This window comes from Mustela erminea, chromosome 1 (genome assembly GCF_009829155.1).
Source record: "Mustela erminea isolate mMusErm1 chromosome 1, mMusErm1.Pri, whole genome shotgun sequence".
Lineage (NCBI taxonomy): Eukaryota > Metazoa > Chordata > Mammalia > Carnivora > Mustelidae > Mustela > Mustela erminea.
The window spans coordinates 216847857-216860520 of record NC_045614.1 but is presented as its reverse complement, the minus strand read 5'-3'; the positions used below and the strand labels follow the sequence as shown (position 1 = coordinate 216860520).

The 12664-nt window shown below is 61.1% G+C and overlaps 1 protein-coding gene across 1 annotated transcript in view; it reads right to left on the bottom strand.

Annotated features, from left to right (window-relative positions):
- UMODL1 (uromodulin like 1) overlaps window positions 1-12664 on the bottom strand; it is a 58204-nt gene that overhangs the window by 40311 nt on the left and 5229 nt on the right. The window contains exons 3-6 of the mRNA XM_032355933.1: window positions 8424-8585; window positions 7408-7526; window positions 5130-5316; window positions 3141-3281 (exon numbers count right to left, since the gene is read on the bottom strand). Coding sequence (XP_032211824.1) covers window positions 3141-3281; window positions 5130-5316; window positions 7408-7526; window positions 8424-8585 — 609 coding nt within the window. The remainder of the gene's footprint in view (window positions 1-3140; window positions 3282-5129; window positions 5317-7407; window positions 7527-8423; window positions 8586-12664) is intronic.

Genomic DNA, 12664 nt, shown 5'->3' with positions numbered 1-12664 from the left:
CCCGCATCGGGCTCTCTGCTCAGCGGGGAGCTTCCCCCTCTCTCTGCCTGCCTCTATGCCTACTTGTGATCTCACTCCGTGAAAAAAATAAATAAAATATTTAAAAAAAAAAAATCCAGAGGATGGGGTCCTGGAGGCCAGTCAGCAGATCCCAGCTCACGGGAAACTCAGCCGGGGGAGGGGGTGCTGCGTCCTCCAGCCATTACGAGGAGAAACAGAGAGGTGGAGGGAAACCCCCACGTTGAGATTCAACAAACCATCCGAGAGTCCTGATGGGGACGGGACAGGGAGAGAGTTCCACAGACTGGATGTTTGATGAGATTAAGGAGCTGTGGTGTGGGGTTAAGGGTGTGGGGTTAAGGATTTGGGGTTAAGGGTTTGGGGTTAAGGGAAGATCTGATCTGGTATTGGGGTTGTTTTGTTTTGTTTTTAATCTCTCTCTCTCATCTCCTAGAGATACACCGTGGAGGACCACCGACCGAGTGATACGTTGAAGGAGGTTCGGAATCATGAGGCTGGGGGCAGGCAGCGGACAGGGACAGAGCGGGGAGGAGGGTCTCGAGGGTCAGCGGATGCTCGTGACGCTCCTCTCTGGGCTTCTCTTTGTCCACAAGTTTCCAGAATAAAGACATGAATCTCCATGACCTTATCACTCTGGGCAGGGTGGGTCCTGCCTGGCCCTGGCCCTGGCCCTGTCCCCTCCCCCTGCTGGTTCCTGGACTCCATCAGGCACGCGCCCCTGCTGGGGCCTGACCTCACTCTGTGCCCGCGTTTCCCGAAGCTGCCGTAACAAATGAGCACACACGTGGTGCTTAAAACAAGAGAGATTCACTCTTACTGCCCTGGAGCTCGGAAGTCGAAGAGGCAGGCGTGGGTCGTGCTGGGCTCCTGCTGGAGACTCCGGGGGAGAAGCCAGACCTGCCCTTCACCGTCCCCGCGGCCAGCGGTCCCTTCACCTTCAAAGCCGCGTGCAGCCCCTGTGCCCCTTCCCCTTCCCTTGACCACCCCCTCTCCCTGCTTCTGAGCCTCCGGCCCGCCTCTTACAAGGACCTTGCGGTGCCACGCCCCCCCCCCCCACATAATCCACCACCGACCCCCAGCCCAAGACCCTTAGTGCCTTCTGCGGTGAGAGGGGCAGCCACAGGCCCTGGGTCCGCACGCCGGCGGCTTTGGAGCGTGTTAGCACAATCCTGCCCCCACGCTCATGCCCGACTTCACTCTGGTCTCTGCCCAAAGGTCGCCCTGTCCAGGGACCTGCCCTGGCCACCACACCTGAGACCACAGCCCCGGGCCCCACCCCTCCCGTCACTCTCCTTTGCCGTGGAAGCCGACCACGGCCCCACAGTTGGTATTTGTCCACATCTGTGCCGTCTGCCTCACTGAAATGGGAGCCAAGGGAGCCAGGGCTCTTGGACACTGAAGAAACCATCAGGACAGCGCCTGGCGCAGCGCAGACACTCACTGAGTGTGTTGTATACGCAGTGGACGGTTGGGTGGATGGATGGATGGATGGGAGGGAGGAAGGATCTAGAACGGACGGATGAACAAACCGAAGAGGAACACGACCGTCACCACTCCCTCCTCGCGCGCTGGCAGTACCGTGGCTGGTCTCCCACTCACCGTCCCACAGACAGCCCTGCAGCCCACGGGCACCGGCCTGCCCGGAGCCGCACACCAGAGCAGCCGCGGGTGACCGTCATCCCCGCTGGGGACGGCCTGCAGGGAGGGGAGAAGACATTCCAAGGGCAGCCTCCTGCAGGACGGAAGGCCGGACCCGGGTCCCGCTGCTGCCCAAATTAGCCAGGGTCTCTCCTCCCCAGCACACACACGTGCTTGGACATCTCCGGCCTTTTCCAAGGCCCTCCTGAGAGCCACGCCTCCTCCACGTCTGCTCGTTTCTCTGAGCCTCCCTGGGCACCCGTCCGTGAGGGATGGTTCCCTCTGGACTGTTGGAGGCTCTTTCCTGCCGTGCTTCCTGCCTCGCCCTGGCCGTGGGTCAGCGCCTCATCCCGCACAGACTCCGGGCCAAGGCCCCCTTCCCCTTCGGAGCGCCAGCCCCGGGCGTGGACCCTGGCTTCACTGCCGTCTCCTACAATGACTATCATCAAGGACAACGCTAGTCACCCGAGCCATGCCCGGTCCCCCCAGAAATCACCACATATTCGCGGCTCAACCAGAATGTGGGCCAAGCCGCCCTATCCCGCTCCCTCTCCTGCTTCCAGCTAATCAGGCAGTCCCGAGGGCTCCTCTCCCACCGATGCCTCGATTCACCCCTCCACACCGCCTTCCGCCCCCCAGACGCCAGGGCTGACCGACGCCACGGCACCTTCCACACGCAGCCGCGTCTCACTACAAGCCCGGTGATGGCAGAAGCCAATCACACGCACCCAGCACGTGTACGCCCGTCACGTCCCCTGACCCGCCTGGGCCAGAGCTAGACCCGTGCTTGTCAGGGTCGTCTAGGTTGACCCTGCGGTCACAGGACAGTCAAGGTCACACCTGTGGTCTCCGTGCAAGTATCAGTCATGTCCCCTTCACTCTCGGAAGGGTCCGGGTCCCGATGTAAGCAACAAGCAAGAGAGGGATCGTCCTGGCCTGCCACGCCTGGCAAGTGTCTGGTGTGTTCTCTTCTGAGTTTCCTGGAGCAAAGGTTGTGACCTACTTGCATGTGTTTCTTTCTTTCTTTCTTTTTGTTTAAAGATTTTATGTATTTATTTGAGAGAGAGAGGGAGAGGGGGCACAAGCAGGATGAGAGACAGGCAGAAGGAGAGGGAGAAGCAGGCTTCCCGCTGAGCAGACAGTGGACATGGGGCTTGATCCCAGGACCCTGGGATCATGACCTGAGCTGGAGGCAGATGCTTAACCGACTGAGCCACCCAGGTGCCCCTTTGCACGCGTTTCTATCACCAGCATCCAGCGTGGTGGCCGGCACATAAGCAAACATCACCAGCTCTGAGGAACGCAGGACGAGCCCACTACGGGATCCAGTATGCTGGAAAGAACTAAGTGACTCTCCTTGGAACACAAGCCGGTCATTCCCTCTCTGCAAGATGGGAGGGTGTCTGTGGGCTGCGGCCCAGTTAGCCTGAGCAGATTCCCTCGGCCATGCCTCCCCGAGCCGGGAGGGCCCGGTCGCTCACCTCCGCACGTGCGGTCCAGCTTCTGGGGACCCGAGGCCGGTGGCTCAGGGTGACAGGTGCATGGGGACGAGCCCTCCACGCCCAAACAGTGGTCCTTCCCGGAGCAGGCGCTGAGGTCATCGATGAAGCATTCGTCGACATCTGTTGACAAGAGGAGTAGGTGAGACACTTGTCACAGCCCTTGTCACACCACGTGTCACAGCCCGAACCACCTTGTCATTCGCCTTAACCTCCAGACGGGCATCACACAGGCTGAAGAAGTGGCGTGGGCAGCGGTCTCAGAGTAACTGCCGGAGCCCTGTCTTAAAGAGCTCTGGGGCCCACCAGGTGCCTTCATCCACGCAGGTGGCCCACGTCTCGGGCCACAGGCAGCTCCGGGGGCTGGGGTCAGGTGGAGCTGCCGCCACCAGCGAGTCTGGAGGGTCCTGAAGTGATGGGGTCTGAAACTCCTGCCCAGGAATAAACCTCGTGGCCAGGTAGTTCTCCAGACCTGAAGGAGAACAGAGCCGCCCCTGGGGACCGGAAGAGGCCCGTCACCCTCCCCGACAGCTGGACGCTCCGGCAGAGCACGGGCCGGGTCAAGGCTGCTCCACAACCCGGATAAAGCAGACAGAGCGAGGCCACGTCCCAGTTCTATCCCAGCCAGACGGGACACACAGACGCTGAGTCACCCGCCAACCACCCCCACTGGCTTTCCGCTTTACCGCTCGTGGCTTATCTTTGAGCTGCGGGTCCCCTCCTCCCTGACAAGCTGTGCTGAGACACCCAGTCTCGGCTCTGTGCCCGCTCTCTGAGAGGGTCCAACCTAGAGCCAAGCCCCACTCCCTCGGACCTCCCCCAGCTGTCCCCTAGTAGACTCCCGACACCGCTACGAGAGGGCCCAGGCGCCCCTGCTGGAAACTCTCCCGCCGCCTCGGGGGGGTAACCCGGTTTGCTCTCTGCAGGTGCCTTCCCTTATGGGCGCAGCTCAGTCGGGTCTCGAAGAACATTTCGGATTTTGAAGGGAGTAAAATGCAATCGCTGGAGTTTTCCCTGGGCTCCAGACCCCGCACCCCCTTACATGTGACCTTCATGTCACAGAAGCCCCACCAGCAAGAGAAGCCGTCCCCCCTCAGCCCCGGGAGCGGCAGGGGCGTCTGGCTCCCGCCGTGGGCAAGAACGCTCCACGGGCCCAGCCTTCCGCTCACACGCTGTCCACGGCCACTCAGCGCAAGGGCAGCGCCGAGCCGTGGAGACCGAGGCCAGGGGGCCCACTGCCAAAACCCCGTCCTGTGTGGCCCTTTCCAGAAAAAGTTTGCTGACCCCTGACAAAGAGGAGGGCTAGATAACTCCTTCCAGAAAGGAGACCAGCTCTGGGGGTTTACCACGCTCCGTGTTGTGCGGTTCTACTGAACTGGCCTCCCAGGACCAAGGGTGTCCTTGGTGAAGCTGGGGGACGGCAAGAGGGCAGGCGAGCCCCCCAAGAGCGGAAGCGATAGCCGCGACCTAGTTGTTCAGGGACGTGCTCGCCGGCGCTGCAGTAGAAGGGGAAATCCGGGGCGGGACTGCGTGGAGGGGACCCGGAGGAGGGAGCCAAGGGAAGGCCAGTGTGGGTGCAAAACCCTTCTCGGGGCGCCTGGGTGGCTCCGTCGGGGAAGCGTCTGACTCTTGGTTTGGGCTCAGGTCATGATCTCAGGGTTGTGGGATTGAGCCCCTTGTGGGGCTCCCTGCTCAGAGGAGAGTCGGCTTAAAGACCCCCCTCTCCCTCTGCGCCCAACCCCGCTGGTGCTCACTCTCTCTCTAATAAATAAATAAATCTTAAAAAAAAAAGAGAAAAAAACCTCTCAAATCTTCACCTTGGAGCTCAGAGTTTCAATTTGGTTTGGGCCCGAATGAGCTGCGTACAGGTCAGACCCTGTTCGTCCTGCAGGGCCCGCCCCCCCGCCCCCACTCCCCCCACCCCCACCCCCCCACCCCCCCCACCGCGGAGAGGACGGAGGGAAGCGGCACCTTGCGCCTGGATGTCAATCACTTCATAGACGCGCTTCACGACCTCGTCCAGCATCTCGGAGACCCGGGCCACAGGCACCGGCCGCGGCAGGCCCAGGAGCAGCTGTGACACCGTGAGGGAGGTGTCCCCGCGGGCTGACTGCAGGTGGTGGACAGCGGGACGCAGCGGCTGCAAGGCACTGGTGACCTGGGAGGCCAGAGCCAGAGCGTCACTCGAGGACGGGCGCCCATCTGACAGACAGGGAGACTGAGGCCCGGAGAAGCACGCACAGGTGCGCACACACACACGCACACGCACACGCACACACGAGCGCACGCCATTCTGCCCCTCGGGAAAGACCCTCTGCCTTGTGCCTCTGTTGGTCATCATCCCAGTAAAAGTCCTACGACCCGGACCATGAACACTTCTGCAAACACAGTCATGGGTTGAATTCTGGTCCCTTCAAAAAATCCGGTGTTGAAGTCCCAACCCCCAGGACCTCGGGACGGGACCTTGTTTGGAAATAGAGTCATTGCAGGTGTCATCAGTTATCGGGCGGTCGTTGGGGTGGGCCTCTGTCCAGGACGACTCGTGTCCTGCCACAAAGAAGAACCCCAGCCACAGACAGAGACCCCATATGCCCAGGAACGGGGCCCAGGACAGACCTTCCCTCACAGCCCTCGGCGGGAGGCCACCCGCCCACTCCGCGCTTCTAGATGGTCTCCACAACGTTTGGGAGGAAGGTGGGCGGTGTGAGCCCCCCGCCAGCAGCACTCTGTACGGCCGCCCTGGAAAACCCCCGGCTCCCCTCCCCGGGACCCCAGCCCACCCTCACCCCGAGGGAGATGTGGAATCAGAACCAGGTTTGGGGGGCACTAGAACCCGTCTCCCCCGGGGAGACCCGACACCCCTTCTCCCGGTGGGGGGGACGCGGAGACACAGCTGCTCCCGCCGGAGGCAGAACAGCACGCCCCTGGCTCCAGCCTCGTGGGAATCCCGGAGTCGGGGCGCCCAGCGCCAGCCAAAGCGGGAGCCCATGGGAGGCAGGACCCCTGCGGGAGCAACACCCACGCTCATGAAGGGGATGGGGGGAACCCAGACAATACAATTTAAAATATCAACAACCACAACTCAGAGCCTACATCGTGGGCACGGCTGTCAGCTCCTTACGTGTACGCTGTGAGCCCCAGAGCCCCTGTCACAGGCAGGAGGACGATTACTCTGATGTCGCGGAGGTGTCTGAGGCCCAGGGAGGTGAAGCGACTTGCCCTGGGCGGCACAGCCACGGCGCCGTGGTGGGATTTGGCAGGCAGTCTCAGAACCACGTTCTCACTTGCCAGCCGGGCAGCCCCAGACCCTCAACAAGCCAAAAAAGACAAACCCCTCCCTGTTGGGACAGTTAAGGAGGCCGCCAGGGCAAGGTGACGTGGAGGAACCCCAGTCTAGCTGCTGTCCCCGACGGCCCAGACACGGGGAGCGTGAGTGCCATCTGTGCTGGGGCTGCGCCCACCCGTGGGCCACACGGCCAGCTGAGGCTAAGGCCTGTCTATTCGCCTGGTGACTGCACGGGTCACGCACCCACGAAGCGGGCCCTGAGGCCAGACCGTCCCCGGGAAAGCCGCCCGGTGGTGAAGAGGAGCCAGGCCCCGCCCGCCATGGGGGTCTCAGCCCGGCCGGGGGGCTCTGGGCAGCGTGGGGAGATTCCCATGGAAGGTCCTGCAGGGCCGTGCCCACCGTGGGGGCGCTCCCCCGGGCCTGGTGTGGCTCCTCTGGGGACATGCGGCCACATCTAGAGACAGTTCTGGTTGTCACAGTGGCCGTCTTTCTGGCTTCCTGCGCGTGGAAGCCCTGTGATGGCAGGTAGCCCCCACAGGGACGAGCTCCCAACCCCAAATGCAGCTCGTGCCGAAGCGTAGAGACCCCGGCAGCAAGAGGCCCCCACCTGGCACGGTCCCTGAGGCCCGCCAACCTCCATGCGGTGCGGGCTCGAGGGGGGTTAGCGAGGGCACAACGCTGGGGCCTGGGCCGTCTGCGCTGCGGCGTCCTTCTATGGAAGCAGAGAGATGACGCGTTCCGCACTCCACGGCGACGGGCTAGCTCAGGACACCACCGCCTCGGAACGCGGCGAGCTGCTTGCGGCAGTCCGTCTGTTGTACTGCACATAAACCCTGCCTCTCTCAGGCTGGTTTTTATAGATTCAGAATTCACGTCTGGTTCAGAGTCAGCCATGTTGGGGTCACTTGTAGAACCCTCATCCCGACCCTCGGTTCCCGCCCAGTGCCTGTCCTCCCCACCTACCATGGAGTGCAGAAGCCGCACATGGTCCAGGAGCCTGGGGTCCACCTCCTCCAGCTCCCTGAAGTCCATTTTCACCAGGACAGTGACCTGGTACCAGAAGGTCAGCGGGCTGTCCGGATCTGCACGAGGACATGCTCTGGTGAGCTACAGATAAGGGGCAGGCAGGGGCCAACTGAGGCTCCCCCAAAGGAATCTGCCACCGGGGACAGCGTGGGTCACTTCCCCACCTGCCACCTCTCCCTTCTCTGATAATATATGTAACCCTACATACGCCGTATGATACATTACTGTGTGTCATGCACATCAGATACTACTGTATATATTACATATAACATATATTACATATATAGCATATAATATAGTACGTTATTATTATCCATAACATATTATACATTTATATTATACACATACATAATATGTACTATATTGTATGTAAGTATCTTCCATAATATAATTATACATTATATATTATGCATAGTGTAATATTTTGTATTGTGTATCCTGTAGCTTCATACTATACTAATATACGCTACGCTGATACCATAGCCTTATAACATATGTCACATATAATATATTTGCAATATTTATATCTATTTCCCTCGGTCTGAACCTGGACCAACCCATTCTCCTGGGAGCAGCCCATGGTCAGGAGCAGAGCTTTCCAGACCAGACGGGTGCTTAGCGAGGGCCAGGCTGCTGACGGGCCAAACCGGGGCTCTGCCGAAGCCCCAGCCCCCAGCTTTCCATCTCCCTCTCTGACGCAGCTCAGGTTCCGACGGGCGCCAGCCCGACCCCTGGGTTTCTCCGGCGCCCTGGGGAGATCAGAGTCACGGCTCTTCCAAGAATATCCTTCTCTGGAGCCCCCGTGAGCAGTCGTCCCCTCAAGGTGTCAGCTGGACATCGCCCGGGAGCGAGAGGCGCCCATGGACATGGCTGCAGGCTCTCTGTAAGATGGAGCTGCTGCTTCTGGAAACCCCCCGCCCCGCCCTTCCCCCACACCAGGGCTTCAACCCTACCTCGGGGGGCGGGGGCCACACAGTGGTGGCCCCGGGATGAAGGGCAGCACTTTCGAAGTCCCGGGCAGTCCGTGTCCAGCACGCATGGTGAGGCGGGGGCTTCCGGCCCCACCACCGGGCAGACCCCAGGTCTCGAGGCGAACTCTCTGGACCGATTCAGGGCTGGAGGGGGGAGTGATTAGCAATCAGTGATGCTGGGCACAAGCCTTGGTTTTCCCGACCCTGGATTCCAGCTGCTTTTCCTGGAGACACGCGACACGACCTGGTCACGGGCCACGTCCTGGCCTGGGCATCGTCTTGGCACGTCCTGCAGAGCAACCATCCAGGGCCGCGTGCTCTGACTTTCATGTAGTCTAACCGTCTTGCCCGGATGGAGGACCGTATGAGCTGGGGCGCTGGGTATCCCCTTCTCTAGGCCAGGTGTGGGGGTTCACCTCTTAGAGACCACTTTGTGGCCCCATATCCCAATAGCTAGCTCATTTATTGAGCACCTACTATGTTCCGGTACGCACCAGGTACCCAACACCCAGCAGTGGTCCCGAGGCAAAGTCCCTGCCTCCAGGACACTTAGATTCCAGTGGACAAGGCCAGTCTCACATAGACCTATAGAAACAAGGCCTGGGGGTGGTGGAGACATGATGGGCTTTTGAAGAAAAGGGCTTTCGGGGAATGAGATGCAGGGAAAATACCAGGGATCTATGGGCTGAAGGAGACTGGCTGGGAGGCACGGGGCTGGCGCTCAGGTTGGTGGAAAGTTCAAGATCAAGGAGAAGAAACTGACCCTAGGGAAGCTGGGGTGCCACCCTCCAGGGGGTGGGATGCTCTGCTGGGACACTCCTGTTGCAGGACCCATCGCGGTCTGCAGGGCTGCACACCCAGAGGGGCAGCTCGGCTCAGGGCAGCAGGGGCAAAAGGAGCCCGGCAGCCAAGAGCTGGAGGAGGCTGGGGGCAGCAGAGAGGGGCACAGGCATCCCAGGAAGGGCCTGTGTGGTCCGCAGCCTTCCCGTCACCCACCCAGAGGATGAGGGCTCCCGCTACCTTGGGTGTCAGGTAAGTGCACACGGCTCTGCCCAGACTCCTCTAAAGTCCCACACCCTGCCCGACCTTCGGAAGAGCCGTTCCAAGTCCTCCAGATTCCAGGGAAAGCAGAAGAGGTCGGCAGGGGCAACGCTCTGCAAACATCCCGCAGGGGTGGGGAAGGTGAGCCCCGGGGGGATGTGTGGGGTCCCACGTGGAAGGGAAGCCTCAGGGGCTGCGGTCCCAGAGACCGCCGTCTGGGTCCCCCAAGGTCTCCGCAGACAGAGAGAAGGTGGGGCCCCTGCTGGTGTGGGCGCACGCGGCCCGGGCAGGTGATTTCACTGCCTTCCAGCAGAGGAAGGGAGAAGAAAGCCAAAACCGCCCAGAGGCGGACACTCTGCCCTCACTCTTCGCACGGGGCCAGGCCAGCTCCTGCCGCGTGGCCCACCCTGCTGAGGGTCGGCTTGACCTTCAGCCTCAACGCCTTCTCCTCTCCGTGCCGTCTGTGGCCCCCTCGCCGCTTCCCAGTCAGCCAGGTGCCTAGTCTGGCGTCTGAAGTCCTGGAGACGTTGCCACGAGGGGGCTGGCTCTGGGGCACAGAGCATGGGTGTGGGGGTCAGCCCGTGGCGGGGAAACACCAGCTCCCCTGGACCTCAAGGTCATGGCCTTCCCTTCCACCGTAAAAACCAGCAGGCTAAGGAGATGTGAGATGAGACGTAAGGTCGGCTCCCGGGACAGAAAAATGACACTCAGGGGAGAAAAGTAAAGTCCAGGGGCACCGGGGTGGCTCAGTTGTTAAGCGTCTGCCTTTGGCTCGGGTCATGATCCTGGAGTCCTGGATGGAGCCCCGCATCAGGCTCCCTGCTCGGCTTCCCTCTCTCCCTGCTTGTGTTCTGTCTCTCGCTGTCTCTCTCTGTCAAATAAATGAATAAATTTTTTTTTTTAAAGTAAAATCTAAATAAAGTGTGAGGTTGAGTTAACGGTGATGTGCGGCGTTGGTTCCATCGTTGGGGCAAAATGCGTCACGGTAACGAAAGGCGCCGCCAGCTGTGGCGGTGGGGGAGGGCGTTAGGGACCGTCTGCCCTCTCTGGACCTCTCTGTAAATCTGCAACTGCTCTAAACTCAGAGGTTTACTTCAATGCAACGAAAATACAGGCCACGGAGAAAAACCGGCTTCCAAAAGCGGTCACCCGATCACAACAGCAGTGGCTTCCAGTTCAGTTCATCCTCGCGCGGAGGCTGCCGGCGCGCCCCTGCGTGCTTGGAGCCCGACGGCTGACTGAGAGCCCAAGAGAACCGACAGCTCCAACTTGGTGGAAAGTCAAAAATCTGCTTCTCCTTCCGCGAGCTCAGCACAAACAATGAAGCAGCCTGGCCACCCAAGGTCAGTTCCAGGTCCACGCGACGGCCCGGAGGTTTCTGTCCGGATGGCGGGAGCTGACGGCTGTCCCCGGGGCTGGGAATCCCACCGGCTCTGGAATCATCATTCCCGCCCCAGAGGGGTCCTGGTCACCCGCTTGGGGAGCTTCCCGGCCCCTTGGGGTCCTGGGCTCGCCCAGCTGAGGAGCCCGTGGAAACCAGGGCTGTCACCCCCGTGGGTGAGTGTCGGCTGAGACGCTCCTAGGAATTGATCGCGAGTGACTCATCCCGGCGTGCCCCCCAGTGTGTGTCCCACACGGTCCTCATCACGGCGGTACTTATTCTAATGGAAAGTTGGAAGCGGCTAGACATCCAGTGGGAGCGGCTCGTCTCTTCCACGCTTCCGTATCCGCGCCGATGACGTGGTGCCATGTGGCCGCTAAATCACGCGGCACACAGCATCTGGCAGGAACCATGTTCCAGATGAGTGTGGTGCCGGGAATCCTGGTCCGGGCGAGCAGGCGTTTCTAGAAACGCTGCCTCTGCCCGGAGCTCAGGAGCGTGTCAATGGGTTGTGCGTGGGCCGCTGCTCTTCGTTCTTTTCTGTTTCCAGATTTCCTGCGGGGCTCATGTACTCACTCTTGTAACCGTACGGATGAGACATTGAAATAAAGTAAACGTATGACTTGTCACTGTTTCCCCAGTGTGGACTTAAAAAAAAAAAAAAAATGGAAAAAGCCGTCTCTCTAGACTGCAGACACAGCACGCGGGTGCTCTAACTGCCTTCCGCTTTTAGAAGGTCGGTGGCTGAGTGGGAGGGGGCAGAAGCCAGCCGGGCTGCGGGTCTGCGCTGCCTGGGGTGAGACTCCGAGCCGAGAAGACCAGAAAACCGTTGCCGGGATGCCGCTCACCCCTCCCTCACTGGGAGGGAAGAGTGCCCTGTGCCCCCGGTCCTCCCCAGACTCCCAGGCTGTGGCCCGTGGCTACCGCAGGGGCTGGCCCCTGTCTCATTCTGCAGCGGGTGGCGGGGGCCCTTAAAGACACTTGTCACTTCTCACTTCCCCCGCAAGGCACCAGCAAACGGGCTTTGATGTAAGGAGCACGGGCGTGAAGAGGGGGGTGCTGCCCCGTGTGAGGGCCTGTGGCCGCTGCGGTGTCACACAGGCCCTGGGACCAAACAGAGGCCTTCTTGGAGGAAGAGGCTGGAGCTCCGCGCCCCGCCCCTCCCGCCTCGGCCCCTCCTCCACCCCCACCACGGCCACCCCCCTCGAATGCCACAAACTGAATCTGACAGGGGGTTGGGGAGACCCAGCCCGAGTCTGTGTCACCTTGTCAAGGTCCTTGCCCACTGCCCCCTGACCTGTGGCCCCGTCTCCACGGGGTGGTGGTGGGTGACTCCCGGCCATCAGGGACCAGGAACCCACCTGGCTGGCCTGTCGTCAATAAAGATCCCCTGCACCTTCCCTCCAGGCCTCTGGCTGCCTCCTCTCCACACAGCTGGCTACTAGAATGACCCTCTAAGGCCCCATTAAGGCCCCTCTAAGGTCCCCCACCCCACTTAGCCACCCCCGGGGGGGCCAGTCGTCCTGGGGGGGGTCCTCGCCGCAGCCGCGCCCTCCTGCCACTCCACTCCCAGCAGCTCCCCCAGAGAGCCCTGCCCATGGGACCCTAACTAGAATGTTTGGCCTCTCCACACCTGGTGAGTTCCTCATTAAAGGTGCCAGCACTCCACATGCGGAGCTGACGTCCCCCGAGAGGCATTTCCCGGGGGGTCACAGGGACAAATGGACAGGACCGGGCAGCCCCACCTTCTACCCCTGGGTCCGGACCCTCCACGCCTAGGTGCCGTGGCCTGAGTCCTCCC